This window comes from Canis lupus, chromosome 7 (genome assembly GCF_011100685.1).
Source record: "Canis lupus familiaris isolate Mischka breed German Shepherd chromosome 7, alternate assembly UU_Cfam_GSD_1.0, whole genome shotgun sequence".
Classification (NCBI taxonomy): domain Eukaryota; kingdom Metazoa; phylum Chordata; class Mammalia; order Carnivora; family Canidae; genus Canis; species Canis lupus.
The window spans coordinates 64,826,315-64,849,248 of NC_049228.1; the positions used below are offsets into that span (position 1 = coordinate 64,826,315).

General features: G+C 45.0%; 1 protein-coding gene across 1 annotated transcript in view; it reads left to right on the forward strand.

Annotated features, from left to right (window-relative positions):
• Window positions 1-22,934, forward strand: part of NPC1 (NPC intracellular cholesterol transporter 1) — a 52,655-nt gene that overhangs the window by 28,788 nt on the left and 933 nt on the right. Inside the window, 16 exon segments of the mRNA NM_001003107.2 lie at window positions 1,153-1,379; window positions 4,319-4,419; window positions 7,042-7,144; window positions 9,898-10,087; window positions 10,657-10,839; window positions 11,781-11,895; window positions 13,998-14,125; window positions 14,218-14,358; window positions 15,856-15,945; window positions 16,389-16,576; window positions 17,195-17,310; window positions 18,194-18,323; window positions 19,647-19,847; window positions 20,832-21,063; window positions 21,774-21,887; window positions 22,584-22,746. Of these exon segments, the coding sequence (NP_001003107.2) occupies window positions 1,153-1,379; window positions 4,319-4,419; window positions 7,042-7,144; window positions 9,898-10,087; window positions 10,657-10,839; window positions 11,781-11,895; window positions 13,998-14,125; window positions 14,218-14,358; window positions 15,856-15,945; window positions 16,389-16,576; window positions 17,195-17,310; window positions 18,194-18,323; window positions 19,647-19,847; window positions 20,832-21,063; window positions 21,774-21,887; window positions 22,584-22,746 (2,422 nt within the window).

Genomic DNA, 22,934 nt, shown 5'->3' on the forward strand with positions numbered 1-22,934 from the left:
TTTTTTCCCTTGGTATTTGAAAAGTAATGTGCCAGGACCCAAAGGAGTGAAGCCTCTTAGGCTGTGCTGGGGACCTAGGAAGGAGCTTCTGCTGACCCTCCCTGCAGGAATGAATTTATCATTGCCTGAATGTGGGCCCCAGCCTGCCTTTGGTAAGAGGTGCATTGGGAACGAGATCCATCCTGTTCTCTTACAGAGGCCTTTATACCTTTGCATTTTTCTCTGTTGCACTTGCCCTGAAAAACTATCTATGAATAAATGGCACCCACTAATTTTTTTTTTAATGAATGATTGCACAGTCACATGGTTTTTCCTTTAAATGTTGCTCTTGCCTATGGAAAGTCTGGTATCTTTTTTTTTTTTTTTTAAGATTTTATTTATTCATGATAGACATAGAGAGAGAGGCAGAGACACAGGCAGAGGGAGAAGCAGGCTCCATGCAGGGAGCCCGACATGGGACTCGATCCCGGGTCTCCAGGATTGCGCCCTGGGCCAAAGGCAGGCGCTAAACCGCTGCACCACCCAGGGATCCCCCAGAAAGTCTGGTATCTTAACAAACTTCAAAATGGTCTCAAAAAAAAAAAAGAAAAAAAAAGAAATGGTCTCAAGACTTTGACAGAATCTATTCTCCACCCAATGACTATTGCTTTTTCCCAGCTTGTTGCAAAAGATGCACAATGTAGTCATTTACCTCCAGGAAGATATTCTCTGTGAGAAAATATAGGAACATATGTGAACAATCCTAGCACAAAACAAGGTAGTAGATAGCATTTTGTTGGTAAAAGGGCATGTCAGGAGGACCAGGCAAATTGCCTTCATCTGCCCTCTGTGGCCCTCTTATTCACTGCTACAGAAGGGTAGAAGGGGAGATGTTCATGTATCCTGCCCTGACTTATGTCCTGGTGATGGTGCCCCCTCCCGTTTCTCTGGACACCTCTCAGCAGGGTCTCTATCCCAGCTGGCTATCTCTGAGAGTGGGCCTCTGGTGCCATTAGATATTTTACCAGAGAACGTCTTGGTCCTCTCCCTTGCGTGAGGAAATATTTTCCCCAAATATTTTTTATCTTCTGCCCTGTCAGGGCAAAAACAATTGGGCACAATCTGAGAGAAATCTGATGTGTTTCTGGATTTGTTTTTAAAATCTTCATTCAGGTTCTAGACTTACAAACCGCCATTGAAAACATCACCGCAACTTACAACAACGAGACTGTAACACTTCAAGACATCTGTGTGGCCCCGCTCTCACCCTATAACAAGAACTGCACCATTATGAGCGTGTTAAATTACTTCCAGAACAGCCATTCTATGTTGGACCACAAAATAGGGGATGACTTCTATGTGTATGCAGATTACCACACGCACTTGCTATATTGTGTACGGTACGTGGCAAGAAAGGGGTCATTTGTTCATCCCACCAACATGGGAGCACTTGCTGTCACTACACTTGTTGGTGCCAGAGACTAGCAGTGAGCACACAGCATGACCTTGTCCTGCGAAGCATAAGTTCTAATGGATGGAGACTGACAATGAATAAATAGATATATGCTCTGATGCCAGGTAGAGATGAGAGCTCTGGAGAAATTAAGCCTGGCAAGGAGATAGAGTGCAGTGGGGGTGTACTGCTTTAGATGGAATGGACACCTGCTCAAACAGAAAGGAGAGGAGGGTGCCTGTGAATATCAGAGGGAAAAGTGTTCCAAGTATACAGGTAGCATGTACAAAGATCCTAGGGTGGGAGTGTTCATGGTGTATAATCAAGGAATGGCAGGTACCACTCAGCCTTACACTCATGCCTAGAATGACAACACATAGTTGCACCTGCTACACCAGCAGTGGTATCATAGTACAAAAACAGAAACCTAGAGTCCTTTTTATTGTCTTTCAAATAGGAATTTATCCCATGATATCAAATTATTTTTAAAATATTGGGGCACCTGGGTGGCTGGATTGGTTAAACATCCAACTCTTGGGTTTCAGCTCAGATCATGATCTCGGGGTTGTGATATCAAGCCCCAGGTCAGGCTTCACGTTCAGCATAAAATCTGCTGGAGTCTCTGCCTATCCCTTTTTCACCCCTTCAGCCCCTCTCATGCATGTGTGCGTGCTCTCTCGCTCAAAATAAATAAAATGTGCATGGTCCCCTTGAGAAGTAGGATTGGTACACAGTTTAGATTGGAGGGCATTGAAGGTGCTTCCCATTGGAGGCACATCTAGCCGGGCAGGCTGCATTTATCATTTGCGTTGGTCACAGTGCTAGGTGACCTGTGAGGTGATCTTTAGGCCTGTGCCCTTGCCAGGGAGAGCAGCCTGCACTGGTAGGCCTGCTGTCCCTAAGTGCCCTGACCTGGCCTGGAGACAGCTGTTCAGCCAAACAACCACCATGGCTGTTGCATCACCGTGGGGACAGAGAGATTATTTCTTACTACTTTTTTTAAAGATTTGCTTATTTTAGAGAGAGCAGGAGTGCATGCAAGTCGAGAGAGGGACAGAGGGAGAGAATCTTTCAAGCAGACTCCCCACTGAGCACAGAGCCCATGACCCATGAAATCATGACCTGAACTGTAACCAAGAATCTGATGCCCAACTGACTGAGCTACCCAGGGGCCCCTACTCCTTGTCACTTTTGAGTGTGCTGTCAACTAACCACATCTCTGGAGCCAGCCACTCTGATGAATGGTTTGGTTCTGTTTTATTTTTTAAGTTCTGTTTAAAATCAGAATTTAAGTTCTGTTCTATTTTGTTACTGGGATGTGACTTTTTAGGTGGTTAGGTTGTGTTTGCTCTTTTTCAAGGAGGTCACCTCTAAGAAATATGGGCTCTCCCCATAAAACAGTAAGTGTGTGCCTCTACACCCTAAACCAGCATTCTCTGCAGGAGAGATTGGTACAGGGCAGCCATGGGCAAATTAAAAAATTGAAAAAAAAATAATGTTCCTCAATATTTATATTTAAAAGACAAAGCTGTTTACTCCCTGTCTTACAAAATGAAAGTCAACAAAATTTTGGCAGTGAGGGAGATGCATGAGACTTGTGTTTTATCTATGGTGGGTTGTGGTTCGGGTTGGTGGGGAAACTTTGCTGTGAATCTTTGTGTGCTCCTGGTTGCCCTTCCGTGTTTCCGGCTCTCCCCTCCCTCCTCACCAACTTTTCGTGGGCTTTTCCCCCAGAGGTCCTGCAGGAATGACAAACCCAGCGCACCCAGAACCAAGCACAGATCCCCTACTTTCCCCATACCCCCCATACCGTGTAATGGCACCAACATCGACCAGTTACTCAAACCGGAGGCGCTCTCTCTGCATCCTTCCTCATCCTTACCTCCCTCATGTGATTCTTGTGGATTTTAACCTCTGAATGAGCCCTCAAATCCACGATGTGGTGGGAGAGTCCCATGTGTGGGTTGATGGGACCTGGCTTCTGGGTTTTCCCCAGGCAAGGGCCTGACATCCGGGGCCTGAGCCCATCGGCCACGGGCTCTGAAGGTCTGCAGTTCGTGTTCTCTGTGAGAACCTTCCTAGGGGCCCAGCAGAGTTCTGGCTTAGGAGGTGTCCTGAAATGCTGGTCCCTGTACTGGCTGTCTTCACTGCACCGTCCTTGCCTAGACCCTTGCACAAACCTGACTGGTCTGCAGGCTTTTCCTTCTCACTTCCAGACCTTCCTCCACTTTAGCATTTGAGTTACCTGGGTAAAACAGCTCACGACATCCTTTTTCCCAGGGTCTCTCATTATTCCCCACTCCCTGCAGGGTGATAATCCAAACCACAGAGCATGGCACTTAATCCTTTTTTTCATTGTCTATCCCTCACCGTTTCCAACTGTCCTTTCCCTCAGAAGTCCTCCCCTTTGTGGGTGTGCCATGCTCTAGACGGGACTTGGCGTGGCTCCTCACACTGCCATCTTGTTGCTCTCTTCTCTCACGTATCCGTTCTCTCTCTCTTCCTTGCCCAAGTTGGCATTGTAGGAGCACCCTCACATCCCTCTCCCCCCCCCCCCCCCAAGTGGATTCTCCTCCAGCCTTAGAGACCTGCTTCTCTAAAGCCTGAATTTGGTTGCATTCTTCTTTGTGTATTAGCTGCTCCTCTGCGCCATGCACCATGTGCTGTGTCATACTGCATCGTGCTGTGTTTGCCTGCCTGCCGCTCAGTGGTTCTGAGCTCCTGAAGGCAAGTGTTGAACTGTGTTACTCACCTAAGGAACCGCAGGGTCAAATTGTGCTTCGGATATAATCGGCATCTTTAACTGTTCGTTGGGTAAATGTTTAGGTCTCTGTGATGTCTTGAGGCTTGTTCTAACTGGGAGATGTTTTCTAAACTGTTTCTCAGGGCTCCTGCATCTCTGAATGATACCAGTTTGCTCCATGATCCTTGCCTGGGTACATTTGGTGGGCCAGTGTTCCCGTGGCTTGTGTTAGGAGGCTATGATGGTAAGTAAGAGAAGCTTCTACTTTTCCTCTTAGGTAAAGTAGTCTTGGTTCTGTCATGGACAGTCAAGTGGCAATTATGAAGATTTCATCAATTGAACAATCTTACTCATTCCCTATCTCTTAAATCTCAAGTGTAGACTTGCTTTGGGTTTTGGCTTTGGGTTTTCTTCTGAGTTGAAAAGAAGTAGATGGTGTTAGCCTTCATAAAGTCACACTTGAAAAGCCAAGGACTTTTCCCCACAATATTATAATTACGCACCTCCACCTAACTCATTATTCAGTTTCAAGGACTTCAAGGAACCCTTAGGGAGTTGTGGGACCTCAGGTTAAGAATATCTATGGGGGCACTTGGGTGACTCCATTGGTTAAGCATCTGCCTTTGGCTCAGGTCATGATCTCAGAGTTCTGGAATCAAGCCCCACATCAGGCTTCCTGCTCAGCAGGGAAACTGCCATTCACCCTGCTCGTGCACTCTCCCCCTCTCTCTCAAATAAATAAAATCTTAAAAAAAAAAAAAAAAAAGAACGTCTGTAATGGGAGAAAGATAACATGAGATATGGGGAAAAAGAAAGAAAGTTGTTCTGTTTTCCTCCTAAACCAGTTGGTTAAGAATTGAGACACTTCTGTAGGAGGAGGAGCAGTTTGCTCTTTGCCAGTTCTTGTAGACCTGGAACAGACCGCACCAGCTATGACGGGGTCATGATTCAGGTGACATCTTTGGCATCTGAGGCCTAATTAGGCAATTCAACAGGTTTTTATTCAGCCCAGGGAAGCCAATTAGATATTGTTCTCCTCACTCCAAAGGAGGGGAGAAGCCATATCTATATTTAAATTTTACTCTGCCTCATAAAATGCCACTTCTAATAGGTGGAGAAATGATGATGTCATTGACTGGCAAGCCAAGGCCATCAAAATTTAATTTGATCTCTATCTTAATCCTTCCATCCAAATAAACTACAGATGTGTCAAAAACAGATATATAATAAGTGAAGCTATTAAAAATCTAGAAGAAAAAAAATCTAGAAGAAAATGTGGGAGGAATTTTTAAAAATAATTTTAAAACGGAAAAAGCATTTCTAAGCAAGACACAAAACCCAGAAGCCACTAAAGGAAACATTGATAACTTTGACTACATAAGAATTTAAAATTCCTATTGAGAAAACAAACATCATAAAGTCCAAAAAAAAAAAAAAAAGGGCAACTAAACTGGAGGGGGCAGAAAACCACATACATAACAAACAGGGTGTCATTAATATATGAAGGGCTCTTGTTAAAAAAAAAAAAAAAAGTGAGCAACCCAGAAGAAAAGTGGGCAAAGCCTTGTGAAAGTTAACAAAAGAAAAAATACATGTTGTGTCTATTAATTATATGTGGAAAGTACTCAGTCTCACTCCTAGATAGTGAAATGTACCTCACATTAATCTTTCTACCTAACACAGGGGCAAAGACCTAAGATTTTGATAAACCCTGGTGGGTGAAACCTGGTGGGGACCCCATTGTTAGCGGAGTGTAAATGATTCCTAGAATTGAATGTAAGCAGCAGGAAGGCAGGCATTTTCCTCTTGTTTGTTCACTGATATATATCCATACTACCTAAAATAATGCCTGTCATGAAGAAGGATCTCAGTAAATATCGTGTTGAATAAAGAAATGAAAAAAAGGATAGCCTCTTTGGAGGGCACTTTGAGGGAATTTATCAATATTAGAATTGCACATACTTCTTAATTCAGTGCTAGTACTTGTAAGAATTGATTCTCCAAATACGTATTTTATACATGAAAAAGTACTTACACCAGGTTATTCTTTGTAGTATTTTTGTTTATAATTTTAAAAAACTGCAAAAATGTCATCAACTGGAGGTTGGTTAAATTATGCTAGAAAATAGGATACAGCAGAAAAAAAAAGAATAAGGAAACTCTTTATGTCTTAAAATGGAGTCATCTCCAAGATAAAAATTTAAAAATGTAATATGCAGAACAGCGTGTTCCTATTCGTGTAAATAAGAAGGAAAGGGGAAGAACAAATGTGTTTGCTTGGGCCTGCATGGACTATCTCTGGGAATATCTCAGATGGCAGAGAGGAAAAGTAGGAGCATGAAGGGAGGACTTAGGGGGGCGGGGAATCACCTTTCTGCCTGAAATTTTTCCCACACTACATAATTTTGTTTGTTTTAGAGAGAGAGAAAGCATGCGAGCAGCAGGGTGTGGGGAAGGGCAGAGGGAGAAGGGGAGAGAGAATCTCAAGCTGACTCCATACCCAGTGTAGATCCTGATGTGGGGCTTGATCTCATCACCCTGAGATCATGACATGAGTCAAAATCAAGAGTCTGTCACTTAACCAACTGAGCCACCAGGTGCCTCACGTGCTACATAGTTTAACAAAACAAAACAACAACAAAAAAGTTACTTGTCCTGAATGAACCTGCCTACGTCAGATAGATGTATTTATTCATTAACTGAGCTGCATAGACACTGTGTCAGTGAACTTCTGGTTTTTGTTCTCAGAGCAGTCTATAGCCCTCGTGAGAAATCAGTCACCTCACTGCCACGTGATTTTTCCCTCGTGTGTATCTGATTTTCTGCACACTTCCCATATGCTTGATGTCACGTTTTTCCTTTCCAGATCAAAACTACAATAATGCTACAGCCCTTGTGATTACCTTTCCTGTCAATAATTACTACAATGATACAGAGAAGCTCCAGAGGGCCCAGGCCTGGGAAAAAGAGTGAGTTGCTGTCTTTGTCTTTGGAAAACCAGATGCTAGCACAACGCACTTCAGCCTCATTCAGCTAAATTAGCCAACAGCAGATCTAAGTCATTTTTTTTTTTCACTTGGCACTAATGATGCTCAGAAAAACATCTGTACATCAGTTCAACTGCAAACCTTGTGTAAATAGATATCCCCGCACAGGAATGCAGAAGTCTGCGCAGGAGAAATGTTTCATGCCCCCATTCCTTAGAGCAAGCCCCCAGGAGCAAGCTGGGTGCATGGTAGTAAGGGTTGTGCACGCTGAGAGATCACGCAGTCACTAAAGAGAGGCAAATTGATGGTTCCAGATATAGGATGTAAAAGCTGAAATCAACATGGCTGGGATTATATGTGCTATACACGCTGTCCATCCGTAGAAAAAATATCAAGCACAGGACCCTGGGAAATCATTACCTGTATGTAACCCCTAGAGAATAGGACAGAGGGCTGAGGAGGACAGGGCATTTTGACCCTTTCTACTTTTCAGTGCCCTTTTTTTTTTTTTTTTTGCTTTTTTTTTTTTTAACAGCTTTGTTGGAATATAAATCCCATACCATACACTATACCCATACACTATACCCAATTAAATTATATAATCTAGGAGCTTTTATTAGATTCATGGATATGCAAGTGTCACCACAGTGAATTCAAGAACGTTTTTCTTTCTAAATCTTAAAAATCTTTAGTTATCATCCTCTGCTCCTCATCCTCCCACCTCCCAGCCCTACAAAACCATTAATCTACTTTCTGTGTCCATATGTTATTGTATTCTGGACATTTATATGAATGGAAGCATACATGTGAACTTCTGTGTCTGGTTGCTTCCTCGCTTAGTGTGTTTTCAGGGTTTATCCAAGTTCTAGGATGTATTAGCACCTCATTCCTTTTTATGGCTGCGTAATGTTTGGTCCTATGGATATGCCACATTTGATCCATTCATCAGTTGACGCACATTTGGATTGTTCCTGCCTTTTGGCCATTGTGAATAATGCTGCTGTAGACATTCATATGCAGGTTTTTGTATGAACTTAATATGTTTTCATTTCTCTTGGAAATATACCTAAGTAAGGGTAGAATTTCTGGCTCATATGGTGACTCTTTGAAGAACTGCAAGATTATTTTCCACAGTGGCTGCACCTTTTACATTCCCACCAGCCTGTGGGTTCTACTTTTCCATATCCTCGCCAACACTTACCACGTGACCTTTTGGTTCTAGCCATCCTAGTGGGTGTGAGGTGGTACCTCATTGTGGTTTTGATTCGCATTTCCCTGATGGCTAATGATTTCAAACATCCTTTTTTTTTTTTGTGCTAACTGACCATCTGTATAACTTCTGTGAAGGAATGTCTATTCCTATCCTTTGCCCATTTTTAACAGGATTATTTGTATTTTGATTATGAAAGTATAAGAATTCCTATATATTTTACAAATCTGTCAGATATATGACCTCCAGGTGTTTGCTCCCATTTTCTTTGTTTTGTTTATTTTTGTTTTCTTGCTGGTGTCCGCTGAAGCACAAGGTTTTAGTCTTGAAGTCCAATTTTTCTAGTTTTTTCTTTTGTTGCTCAAAGTTTTGGTGTCCTAAGAAACTACGACCTGATCCAAGGACATGGAGATTTATGCCTCTGTGTTCTTCTGAGGGTTTTATAGTTTAGCTCTCACATTTAGGTCTTAGATCCACTTGAGTTCATTTTTTTATGTAATGTGCTATCCAAATGATCCCAGACCATTTGTTGAAAAGGTTATTCTTTCTTTCATTAGATAGTCTTGCCACCTTGTCGAAAATTCAGTGAGCACAGATACAGTTTCTTTCTAGACTGTTACCTCTGTTCCTTTGATCTTTTTGCCTATCTTTGTGCTCGTACCACACTGTCTTGATTACTGTCATTGTATAGAAAGTGTGAAATCGAGAAGTGTGTGTCCTCCTCCTTTGTTCTTCCTGAAAAGGAAGGGTTTGGCTCCTCTGTCCCCTTTCAATTCCATATGGATTTTAGAATCAGCATATCTTTCTATCAAGAAGTCAGCTGGGATCCTGACAGGGATGGCATTGAATCTGTAAGTCAGAGGTTTGTTCTATGAGCATTTTTCTTTATTATAATATGCTTCATTTAGAAATCCTTTTTAGTAAAAAAGAAATGAAACCATGAATTAACTTTTTTTTTTGATGGAACACTTTATGAATTTGCATGTCATATCTACACAGGAGCCGAGCTAATAATCATTCCAGTTCTAGTATATGTGCTGCCAAAGCCAGCACCACGAACCACCTTTTACTTTTTTTATTTTTTATAATTTTTTAAAGATTTTTATTTATTCACGAGAGACAGAGACATAGGCAGGGGGAGAGGTAGGCTCCCCAAGGGGAGCCCAATGGTGAGACTCAATCCCAAGACTCTGGGATCACGACCTGAGCCAAAGGCAGACGCTCAACCACTGAGCCACCCAGGTGCCCAACGAACCAACCTTTAAACTTGTCCTAAACTTGTTTCAGGCAATAGAAACTTCGTCATGACTGGAACTTTATAATCTGGGGGTGTCTTACCTTCTGGCCTCTCCAGTGTCGAAAATCCTAATGTAGGGATACAGGTTAAGTAAGTGTGGCTTTTGTGTCCTATAAGTTGGGAAGAAGTCCTCACTTTAAAAAAAAAAAAAAAAAAAAAAAGGTCCTCACTTAGCTGTCACTAAGTTTTAACTACAAACTAAAAATATAAAATTTGCTCACTCTTCAGGTTTATTAATTTTGTGAAAAACTACGAGAATCCAAATCTGACCATTTCTTTCACTACTGAGCGAAGTATTGAGGATGAACTGAATCGGGAAAGTAACGGTGATGTCTTCACTGTTCTGATCAGCTATGCCGTCATGTTTCTATACATTTCCATAGCCTTGGGGCACATCAAAAGCTGTAGCAGGTTTCTAGTAAGTGGTGTGTGTGTGTGTGTGTGTGTGTGTGTTGGAGTGAAATGATGGTGCACAGCATGATGTCATATTTTTTGCCTCTATTTTTTTGCTTGTTTGTTTTAGGGAGGGGGCAGAGGGCCAGAGAGAGAGAGAAAGAGAGAATCCTAAATAGGCTCCATGCCTAGCCAGAGCCCAACCCTCCATCCCACAGCCCTGAGCCACAGGTGCCCCTGCCTCTACTTAGTTAATCTGAATTCATTATGTTCAAAACTGGTGTACATTCCCCTGTGTAACATTTCTATTTCCTGCACGTGTTTTCTTCAGTTCCAATTTTTTGGTTTATTTTAAACGTAGAATTTATTTCCCATAATCCAGGTTTTCCTAATTTGACCACACCATCACCGAAGAATGGAAACCCATAAAACATGTTGTTAGGGAAGAACTTGAACATTTTTCATATCTTCTCTCAAACTCAGAGAGGACTTTAGCTCCAAATAGACTATACCCAAAAAAAGGTATAATGACGACCTTTTAGTCATCGGAGTAAAATGATAACTGATGATTTGTGTCTTTGTTGCATATCACAGGTGGATTCTAAAATCTCCCTTGGCATCGCTGGGATCCTCATTGTGTTGAGCTCAGTGATGTGCTCATTGGGCATCTTCAGCTACTTTGGGATCCCCCTCACCCTCATCGTGATCGAAGTCATCCCATTCCTGGTGTTGGCTGTTGGGGTAGACAACATCTTCATTCTGGTCCAAACCTACCAGGTATATTTCCATAGTCTCACAGAGCTTGCTGTCTGACCAAGTAGGGGGCTGCATTAATGGCTGTTTCACTCCATGCAGAGTATTTGTGAATGTGGACAGTGAGGAAGCTTTTGTTTCCTGTTCTCTGTGTTGCTGGTTGGTGTCTGTAACTTGTTCGGGACATTTTGAGACCAAGAAATTCATCCTTCTGTTGGGTTGAGAGAATAAAGTGAGAATTTAGTTTTAAAGATTTTTTTTTTTTTAATTTGAAAGGGAGACAGTGCTGGGAGGAGCAGAGGCAGTGGGAGAAGCAGGCTTCACACTGAGCAGGGAGCACAACACACAGGGCTCTATCCCAGGACCCCAGGATCATGACCTGAGCTGAAACCAGGAGTCGGATTCTTAACCGACTAAGTCACCCAAGTGCCCTGAAAATTCCATTTTAAATACATGTGCAAGAAGGGCTTGCATATTTCTGGAAAGTATTTTGGATACAACTGTTATTAAAATGAATCTCCAATAGTATGGAAGAATCAAAGATTTTTCAGAGATGCTACTAAAAAGAAGGGCAGCATAGGACTTGGTGATGTAGAAAATGGTCCCAATCAATTTCTTCTCTCCTGGTCTCCCTACTTGGGGACTCAGTGGCATATAAGAGTATAATTTAATGGTCCAGCCCCCTGCAGCATGCGTTGCGTGTATTTTCCTGACAAGATGATCCAGGCTTCCTTGAGCATCTCACCTATTACCTAGCTTAACTCTGGGGTTTAGGAATACCCTGGACAAATTACCATGATGAGTTGCAGGTCCCCCATCAAAAGTTTATCTACAGTAAGTAGAAGCTCCTAATCATTTGTCTTTACTATTGAATTAACACAGAGCAACAGTGAAGCAAAGAGATAGTCTTATTACTTAGAAATGTTAATTCCCTGTGTTTTGTTTTTTGGTTTTTTTTTTTTAAGCGCGATGAACGTCTTCAAGGAGAAACTCTGGAACAGCAGCTGGGCAGGGTCCTAGGAGAAGTGGCTCCTAGTATGTTCCTGTCCTCCTTTTCAGAGGCTGTAGCATTTTTCTTAGGTAATTTCTCTTTGAATTCTATCAATCCCACAGTTTTCTGAGCCTGGGAGTAGAAGGATCTGGGTATCTGAATGCGTCCCTTTGTGTTGCTTCCTTGTTTAAACAGCTTTACTCTGTAATCAGAAAGTATCAGAGTGGACCACAAGAAAAATTAGTGGCAGTATCTTGGGTATCATTTGGAAGTGTCCTCTTTTTTAGGGAGCGGGGCTGGGGGGCGGGCAGAGGGAGATTCTTAAGCGTCTCCACGCCCAGCACAGCGCTTGATCTCATGACCCTGAGATCATGACCTGAGCCGAAATCAAGAGTCGGGTGCTCAGCCACATGGGCCACCAGGGACCCCTCCTCTTTCTCATATTGTGTCAGTACAGTGTTAATGTCGGGGCCCAGGGTGACAGATACCTAGAACTCCTCTGCTGCTTCCCATTTTTGGCACCTGTGGCAAATGCTGATCTTTGAAATTGGCATTCTCATGCACCCACAGGATCCTTGCCAACACAGCACTTGAGCAGAATCCACAGGCACTGGCTTGCAGGGTGTTCACCAGTGTTCTCATAGGCAGTCTTCCTCTCTACACACAAATCCTCGAGGAAGCAGCCTCATTAATGAGCAGAGGTCCTCGGACTTCACCTCACTACAAGGAGCCAGAGTAAGCTGGAACAGAAACCAGCGCTTCTGTATTTCTTTCCTATGGAGAAATCACCAACCAGCCTTCCTCACAGGGCTGCCTGCCCCCACGTCTGGTGCGTGGTAGTGGCAGGAAGAGAAAACAGTCCATTTTCTCAGGAGGAGGCTGGATTAGAATTGCCCGGCAGGTCCAGAGAAGACACACGATCCATGGACTACAAACAGACCTGCCTCCATGGGCTACCGGGCCATCATGCAGGGCTGTTACAGCATCATCGAAGGCAGCATTCTTTCAAAACAGACATGCACCACTATACTGGTCTTCGTTTCTACAAAGCAATGCGCTTTGAAACCTGTGGTCCTTACTCTTTCTTTTGATGGATACAGGTGCAAAGAAGTTATTTTTCTGATTTTCTCATCAGAAAATGTGATGAGAATAGCAGCTGACACTGTGCCTCAAGGCTGGAGTGATATGGGGGGGAACAGTGGGGGTTGTGGCACGCAGAGGACACAGGCCTCAAAAAGGCAGTTCCATGTTGCTGGGCCAGTGCTGTTAGGTCCAGTTTGTTTGTTGCTCTTTCTTTTCTTTTTTTTTTTCTCTGTGAATCTAGATTTTTGTGTCAGGTTTCACTGTTGAATATTGGCTACTTTTTAGAAGAACTGGTTATTCATCCTAAAATGGATTGATCTAATATGGACCATACCAGGTACATCTGGCCGTGGGCTGCCAGTTTGCAGTTTCCATGTGAACCCAGTACTTCTGACTGGGAGCACCCTCATTTGGTTGTAAAGAAAGTGGGAGACTAATGTTGATGTAATAGCAGATTGAAAATACTGTTCCTGGGCCCCTGGGTGGCTCATTTGGTTAAGCGTCTACCTTTGGCTCAGGTCATGATCCCAGCCCTGCATCAGGCTCCCTGCTCAGCAAGGAATCTGCTTCTCCCTCTGCCCCTCCCCCTGCTCATAATCTTTCTCTCTCTCTTTCTCTCTCTCTCAAATAAATGAATAAAATCTAAAAAAAAAACAAAACAAAAAAACACTGTTCCTCTCTAGAGCAAAGCATAGAAGGTACCGTAAGAAATTACCTATACTGATGGTTCCCAGAGTTTACTGTGCGTAAATTCATCTGGAGAGCCTGTCAAATACAGTTGAATTGGGCATGAATTCCACTGTTGTGATTAAGTAGAATGGGGGTAGTGCCCAGGGACCTGCATTTTGAACTCCCCAAGCGGCTCCCGTGCCAAGAGCATTTTGTACAACACCAGGCTTATGGACCCGTCTTGAGTTCTGGTATGACGTCCACAGGCGGCGGCGGCGGCGGCATTCCCCAGGGTGGGGGTTAGTGTGGGAAGGACGGGTCTTCTCGTGGCTGCGGCCTGCTCCGGCCCCTTGTGTTCCCGTGTACGCATGAGTGAGAGGACTGCACAGAGTCCCCTGCTGGCAGTAGCAGTGATGCAGCAGCCTCTGTCCCCCTGCAGGAGCCTTGTCACAGATGCCCGCAGTGCACACTTTCTCTCTGTTTGCCGGGATGGCGGTCCTCATTGACTTCCTTCTTCAGATTACCTGTTTTGTGAGTCTCTTGGGGTTAGACCTTAAGCGTCAAGAGGTGAGTCGTTGTCAGGAGTACAGCCTGTTTAGAGTCTCGGGTCCAAGGAGGCAGCAGGAGGGCATGACCTTTGTTCCTCTTTGTCCACTCAGAAAAATCGCCTGGACGTCCTTTGCTGTCTCACAGCCTCTGAAGGTGGAACCGGCATCCAGGCCTCAGAAAGCTGCTTATTTCGGTTCTTCAAAAACTCCTACTCCCCATTTCTGCTTAAGGATTGGATGCGGCCCATTGTGGTAAGAGTCTCTCTGTGGTTTTCCTCTATTTTCTCCCCAAAACAGATGTGTCACCTGCCGTCTTAGAAATCAACTTGGGGGATCCCTGCGTGGTGCAGCGGTTTGGCGCCTGCCTTTGGCCCAGGGCGCGATCCTGGAGACCCGGGATCGAATCCCACGTCGGGCTCCCGGTGCATGGAGCCTGCTTCTCCCTCTGCCTGTGTTTCTGCCTCTCTCTCTCTCTCTCTCTCTCTCTCTCTCTCTCTCTCTCTCTGACTATCGTAAATTAAAAAAAAAAAAAAAAAGTTTAAAAGAAATCAACTTGGGTGGGGCACCTGGGTGGCTCAGTCAGTTAAGCTGTAACTTAACCGCATCCAACTCTTAACTTCAGCTCAGGTCGTGATCCCAGAGTCGTGGGATCAAGCCCTGTGTCAGGCGCCCTGCTCAGTGTACTCTGCTTTTCCCTCTCCTCCTTCTCCTCCCCCTGCTCATGTGCACACCCTTTCTCTCTAAAATAAATAAATAAAATCTTAAAAAAAAAAAAGATATCAGCTTGGGAAGGAGATTCTGACAGCTGTTAAGTATATATACAAAATTGCAAAAGCAAATATGTGCAAGTATGTAGAATATTTTTCTAGCTGGCTTTTAGCAGTCATTCAGTTTTTATTTTGAAATAATTACACACATACACATAAAAAAATTACAGATTCATAGAAAGTTGTAAGGATAGTAGAGAGATGACCCAGGTACCCCTCACCCAGCTTCTTGCCATGGTCTTACATAATTGTAGTTCAATGGCAAAACCAGGAATTTGACATTGGCACAGTGTCTGTGTCTAGTTCTGAGTCACTTAATCACATGTGCAGATTGCAATAACCAGCACTGCGATCGAGATCCAGAACTGTTGTCACAGCAGTCTCCTTCACGATGTCCCTTTATAGTGCCATGAGCCTCCTCCCCACACCACCCACTGTCCCTAATCCTTGCAACCATGCAAGAGCATTTTGTCATTTATATACTGGCTGTAGCCAACTATAACCCATCACTTCTCTACTAAAAGAACATAATTTAAAAATAAAAAATAAAAATAAAAGAACATAATTAGTCTCCGATAATGGTAAAGTAATAGTAATACTTAACATTTATCGAACATTTAATATTGGGTACTATGCTAACACCTGGATTATCCCTAGATTCTCTCATTTAATCCACAAGACTGTTTTATGTTACACATCTTTTTTTCCTGTTTACTGACGAGGAAATAGAAACCAAGAGAGGTTAAGTGACTTCTCCAGGGCCACCCAGTTTGTAAGTGGTGGAAGCAGGATTTGAACCCAGGTAGTTTGACTCTAGATACTCACATCTCAGCCACTACCCCTTCCTCTCTACTTTAACATGTCATGTAAACTTTTCAGTTGAGAAAAGTCCTGGGTTTTCTTATGTGTTTAAATTTTATTTATGTTCTTAAGCTCTAATACACAAAGCAGTCACCGTTTCATAACTCGCTTTTCATTCCAGATAGCGGTATTTGTGGGCATTCTCTCATTCAGTATCGCAGTCCTGAACAAAGTGGAGATTGGATTGGATCAGTCTCTTTCAATGCCAGATGTAAGCTGCTTTCTCTTTTATCTTGTTTAGTCAGTGATATGAATAAATTTTTCAAAACTTGCACACAGTTATTTTAAGTGGATGCCAGCTTCTAAATGCACGAGCTGACAGGTTCCCCTGGGTCATGAGGCCTGCCACAGAGCCCTGCCAGGGGGTCCCGTCTTAGCATTTGGGACTCTCGGGCCTCTGGGAAAGCCAGAGAAATCGAGCAGCAAGCCTCTTTCCTCGTGAGGTGTCCTCCTGATGGCGGGCCAGCCAGAGAAGTGCCTTGAGTGCAAGAAGGGTGAGGAGCAGGGAACTGGCTGAGTCAGGAATCCCAGGTCTGGGCTGAGGACATCTCGACAGCAGCCTTGCAGTGCTCTCTTCACCCTCAGCCATCGTCACCTCACCTAGACATCGTCAGCACGTTCATGCTTTGCCCTGTTCTTTGATCATTCTTTCAGGACTCCTACATGATGGATTATTTCAAGTCCCTCAAATACCTGCATGCAGGTCCCCCCGTGTACTTTGTCCTCGAGGAAGGACACGATTACACCTCTTTGGAAGGGCAGAACATGGTGTGCGGGGGCATGGGCTGCAATAATGACTCCCTGGTGCAGCAGATCTTCAGCGCGGCTCAGCTGGACAACTAGTCAGTACCGCCCAATGTTCTCCTCCTGTAGCAGCAGCCGTCAGAAGGGGCTCTTGGCCAGAGGCCCTGTGGGCCTGAAATTTCTTACTGAAAATAGATGTGCTTAGAAAGTGTGGTGTTCAGGATCATGGTAACTCTGGCTTTACCTAAGCAAAAGCTTTATTTTTTTTCCATTATTTTTATTTTTATTTATTATTATTTTTTTAATAAAATAATTTTTTATTGGTGTTCAATTTACCAACATACAGAATAGCACCCAGTGTTCATCCCATCAAGTGTCCCCCTCAGTGCCCATCACCCACTCACCCCCACCCCCCGCCCTCCTCCCCTTCCACCACCCCCAGTTCGTTTCCCAGAGTTAGGAGTCTTTATGTTCTGTCTCCCTTTCAATAAGGGAAGGGAGAAGAAATGTGTGGGAGATATAAGCAAAAGCTTTAAAAGGATTCATTGACCAACTCCTATTCCGAAGGGTTTTCCCATTAAGTGGTGATGACGTCTGCCCTCTGATTGGGCAGCAGTATAACACCTAGGAAAGGAAGTTAGGTTTCGAGAAAAAGCACTGAATCTGCAGACTCTTTCTGTGGAGCAAGTCAGTAATATCTCCTTCCTTCTCGCTAGTACCCACATAGGCTTTGCGCCCTCGTCCTGGATCGACGATTATTTTGATTGGGTCAAGCCTCAGTCTTCCTGCTGTAGAGTCTACAACAGCACAGATCAGTTCTGCAACGCCTCAGGTACTTTCATGTCCTTCTCCAGATCTTTGTGACATTATTCTTTAAACCTGATTTGCATTTCACCTCAGTTTATAGCTGTGATTATGCTGGCGCTGGTCCCACTTCCTTGGTCGCCATCTCTCTCTGGGCCATGCTCTTGGATGGATGTCATGTTTTTCTGTCTCCCCCTCCCTCCCCTCATGAGGCTGTAAGACAAACAGGGCCTCGGTCAGGGGACTCTTGTTTTCATAGTTTTCAGCGTTCTCTTCTCCCCAACAACACTAGTAGCGTCTTTTGGTTAGGATCTGGCTGTAGCATCTCACAGGTATGCTTCCCTTAGTTCTCACTGTTGCCCTGTAGTTTTGTTAGGAGCATTGAGGTTGCCCTTGAATTTCCTTTTCTTTTTCTTTTTTTTTTTTTTAAGAGAGAACAAGGAGGAGTTGGGAGGAGGAGGAACAGAGGGAGAAGGAGAGAGAGAGAAAAAGAATCTTTAAGTAGACTCTGCTCAGCACAGAGCCTGACGTGGGGCTCTATCTCATGACCCTGAGATAATGACCTGAGCCAAAATCAAGAGTCGGTCACTTATCTGACTGAGCCACCCAGGTGCCCCTGTCTTCAAATTTTCTTAATAAAAACATGGAAGCCTTGGGCTCTGATAGGACCAATTGCAGTCATCGTCAAAGAGAAAACCTGCTTTAGGGAATAGAGTTTGTACAGCCTGCCTCAGATGAAGATGGCATCTCCATTGTATTAGGCTATGAAAATCACGTGTGTTGGAAGCTTTTGGATCAGGAAAAAGATTGAGGAAAAGAATTCCCCTCATTTATCAATATCTTTACATGTTTTAAAAATAAATCTGGAGACTGGTTTTTCTCACATTGGCCCCCTCCTCTGTTTGTGCCAGTGGTTGACCCTGCCTGCGTCCGCTGCAGGCCTCTGACCCAGGAGGGCAAACGGAGGCCTCAGGGTGAAGACTTCATGAGATTCCTGCCCATGTTCCTTTCTGATAACCCAAACCCCAAGTGCGGCAAAGGGTAAGTGCCACTGAGCCGCTCAGATACCTGCCCTATTTTGCACTGGACAACTAGCAGAGGGCTGGGGTGGAAGCGGTTGTACCAGAAAGGTCTCTTCTCTTCCCTTACCCATCCTATCCCGATCCTTCTGTGAAAACAGAAAACCTAAAACACCTCTAAGGAAAGCTTCTCACCGTCTTCAACTGATACCACCCTGGCTCAAGCATTTGTTTCTTACTCTTGTCTCTGTGTCCTGGCTGTGCAAGTGGACGCGGAGCACTGAGCAGGTGTCTAGCAGGGCAGAAGGGGAGCGGGAACCTGTGGGGTTTCAGAATGTGTTCAAGTCCATCTGTGGGTGTCAGGGACAGCTTCTCTGCTTGGTAATGCCATCCTGAACTAAGGTTTAGATTCCTCTAGCCCCACTATTCTTCTCACCAGCCCGTCTGGCTATGGGGCTATGGGCTGTTTCACTCCCCCATCTAGCCAAGCAGCCAGTTACCATGGAAGCAGGATGTCTGGGTCCAGAGACAGGGAAGAGGGCCGGAAGTCGGGCGGTGGGGGAGCGGGGATACGATTCAGAGCCTTCTGTAGGAGGAAGAGGAGTGTCTACACGTACGTTAGGTAAACTCGGGACTTCCCCTGTTTTTCCTAAGAATATGTATTTGACCAGAATCCCATCAGTTAGGCATGTATATCATGGCTGCACTTGGAGACCTATACTTGGTACGGTGGAAAGACTGTGCCTAAAAATAAAAACGAATATTGCAGCTTGGTCTGCTTGCAGACTTGAACACTTTGGCCTACATAAAACAAAGCAGAGCATGTTCAGCTTTTATGAAAGCAACAGCCTGCACTTACGGGAGCCACCTGCGTGCCAGGCACCTCATCCCCATCCTCGCCCTGATCACACAGCCTGTGAGTAGGTGGCAGAGGACACCGCCACCCAGATTCAGTTCCTTTGCCCAGGGTTCTGAGGCCAGTACGTGGCAGGACTGAGACCAGCCTCACGGCCACAGACTCCAGGGCCTTGTCCTTTCTCACCTCCTGTTACACAACACTGCTGAGCAAACGCCGTAAGGAAAACACATTTGATTGTGAGCAGAACCAGGTGTAGAAACAAGAGCCCCTCAGCACCCAAATGACCAAAAGCAATAAAGAAAAGCCAGTGTGAGAGAGAATACGCCAAAACCTTCACTGTTCCCTTTTGGGGGGCCCTTCCCTGTCTCTAAGATGGTGGTCGATCTGACCTCTGAGCCCAGGGTCAGGTGGTTCCCATTAGCCTTGAGCGCTTCGGGTTCTGTGAGTACTTTCTGCAGCCTCTGACACCACCGAGTCTTCTCTTAGGGGACATGCTGCCTACGGCTCAGCAGTTAACCTCGTCGGCAATGACACGAGTGTCGGAGCCACTTACTTCATGACCTACCACACCGTGCTTCAGACCTCTGCTGACTTTACTGACGCCATGAGAAAAGCCATCCTCATTGCCAGTAACATCACCAAAACCATGAGCCTTAAAGGAAGCCACTACCGCGTGTTCCCGTACAGGTAGTGTGAATTTTATAAATGAGGGGTCTTGCGTGAGGGTCTGCATCCTGGGGGCTCCTTTGGTGGGATGCTGCTCCTGGGCTTTCATTCTGGCACCTTCTCTGTCATGAGCACAAGCAAAAAGTAGCAAGGGGAGGTAGCATCTGGGCGAGGAAGGCCAGGCTCTTGGGCACCCACCAAGGCCCGAGTGCTGGTTGCACAAAATTTGGTCTCTGGGCCAGAGCTCACAGTCTGCAAAGACCCACTCCCACACCGCAGTCCGGCGGGAGGGCACGGTCCTAGGGGACCAGGCTTCACAGAGAGGACTGAGCTGCCGTTCCAGGCCAGTAGCCACGGGTTATCCCTGACCACTGATTACCTGGGACAGTGCCTTTATGGAGGCTTTTCATTTTTGCTTGTTGGGTTTTTTTCTTATAAAAAAAAAAAAAAGCATTAGGAGATCCTGAATTTGGAAAATTTTGAAAAGTAGAAGAAACAGGTGGTTTTTCCCCAGCCCTATGATCTTGCTTAAAGGAGTTCCAACCCATTCCTTGACAGGAGGACAGCCTGTTTTTTCATGAAAGAAGTTCTCAGAGTGGGTGTCCTAATTCCTGAGAAGAGTGGGTTAACTTTGCCAAAAAAGCATTTTCTTCTCAGGCCCCGCATGGACTGCATTTGGCCTAAAGGAATTCTCAGGATAGATCAGGACTTGTTTTTTCAAAATACCACGAAATAGTCTCTGTAAATGCCTATGAAGTAGAATAGGTTGGTTCATGAACAGAAACTTTATACAAGATACACATTTTAGGTCATTATTCGGCCCTTTTTTGGGTGTCCGTGGTCAGAGTTTCATTTGAATTACTGCAGAGGAGTCTTGCCAAAACGGAGTTTTTATGCAAGAGGTATCTCTCAGAGTAGTTTGTCTTACAGTAGCGGCAGCATGGAAAACTAGATCCTCCAGAAGCAAGAACGAGCCGTAATGGAACCCTCTCCTCTCTTCTCCAGTGTGTTCTATGTCTTCTACGAACAGTACCTGACCATTATTGATGACACGATCTTTAACCTCAGCGTGTCACTGGGAGCCATCTTCTTGGTGACCTTGGTTCTCCTGGGCTGTGAACTGTGGTCTGCAGTGATCATGTGTGTCACCATTGCCATGATCTTGGTCAACATGTTTGGCGTCATGTGGCTGTGGGGCATCAGTCTGAACGCGGTTTCCTTGGTCAACCTGGTCATGGTGAGTCCTGGTCCGCTTGGTTTGTTCGTAACTCCCGGGTCACTTCTGTTAGCTGTTTCTTGGGGTCAGACCAAGGCCAGCTCTTGGACAGGTGAGAGGAGTGTTAATGGAGCGCAGGTGTGAGTGCTGCATAGAACAATGGACGTGTGACTTCATGGTGTTGCGGGGGTATTTGGCCCTGAACTTCTATACTGAAGGGTTTGCAAAAACATGACACGACACCCACTTTTTATTCATAAAAATGCTCCTTCCCAGAATTCTCTACCAGTACCTTTTGCTTCCCATGCAGTTGCCAGGTACTTTTTGATAGTCTCGAAGATAGGAGCGTTTGAGAAAGTATTAAAATAGCATTTGTTTGTACTTAAGATATGAACACTGTTTTTGGAGGAGTGGCAGTGAGGCCCAAGTAAAGCAAATCTGATGACCCTGTGCTGGCTCTTGGGGGGTGGGGGCAACCTTGAGAGGCTTCAACAGATCCCCTGAAACAGGCCAATCTGCTATAGAGAAGAGCAGTTTTGGGCGCTGTGCCTTGAGGGTCCCATGGATCGTCCAGTACAGCTTCAGGTGGTGTGATGGGGGCAAGGGGATGCTTAGGGTTCCTGTGCCTCCCTGGGGCACCCTGCAAACATTGGGTCCTGCAAGAGAAGTGCCTGCCTGCTTAGGATTTTCAGCCGCAAAAAGGCAGTTGTAATGGAAGCCCTCTTTTCCAGAGCTGTGGCATCTCCGTGGAGTTCTGCAGCCACATAACGAGAGCGTTCACAGTGAGTGCGAAGGGCAGCCGCGTGGAACGGGCCGAAGAGGCGCTCTCTCACATGGGCAGTTCTGTGAGTAGCCTGGCCAGAGATTCAACATGAAGCGCCCAGCTCATCAACTGAGTGCTTCTCAGGAACTGGGAAATTCAGTGGGGAAACCAGAATTTTAATTACTTCGTAACTCCCCAAGATGACTGGTCTTCGGGCATTTCATGAAATCGTTCTATCCGGAAATTTTTAGAACTGTTCCCTGTGGTGAATCCTTTATAGGCAGTGGAGCAGGAAAAAGAACAGAGGTTTGGTCTGAGGGCCAGGAGGCCTTTCCATGTAAAGCCCAGGCCAGGCACACATGCTGACCGCGAGGGAGCTGTGGTGCTCAGAGCCCGGAGCGTCGTCTTAGTTCAACCCCATAGCCTGCTTCTGCCTTTTAGTCAGTTACTTTGCTGCTCTAGAAAATACCATTCAATGAATGCTGTTTTATAACAGTTTGATACCTAATAGTTTTCATCTAAGAATATAAGGAAATCTCTGTGTAAAGACAGACTCCACTGTCTGTGCAGAATACATGCTTTTACCCTTAAGCCTTTTTTTCCCAGACCCATACACAGATCAAACCGTTTTGGGTAGAACAGAGTGCTTCTTACCCATAACTCTGAAAGCTGGGGTGAATTCACCGCCTGTTGCTTTGGGGCTTGCCCGTCAGAAAATCGCTACGTGAGGAATCAGAGTAGGTTGGTAACTGCTTCCCAACCCTGTCTCTTCTTTCAGGTGTTCAGTGGAATCACACTAACGAAATTTGGAGGGATTGTGGTGTTGGCCTTTGCCAAATCGCAGATTTTCCAGGTATTTTACTTCAGGATGTATCTGGCTATGGTCTTGCTGGGAGCCACGCACGGCTTGATATTCCTCCCTGTGTTACTCAGCTACATAGGTAAGCATTCTTCTGCAGCATTTAAACTTGTGCTAATGGTCATTTGATAAATGGTACTAAAAAAAAAAAAATTCTGAGAGGAAGAAAACCCTGCCTGAGGGCTTCAATTAGTGAAGTGCTAACGGCTCTCCAGAGGTCCCCCACCACCACCACCACACAGGCCCCCACTCCCCGCAGGTTGTGGTCTG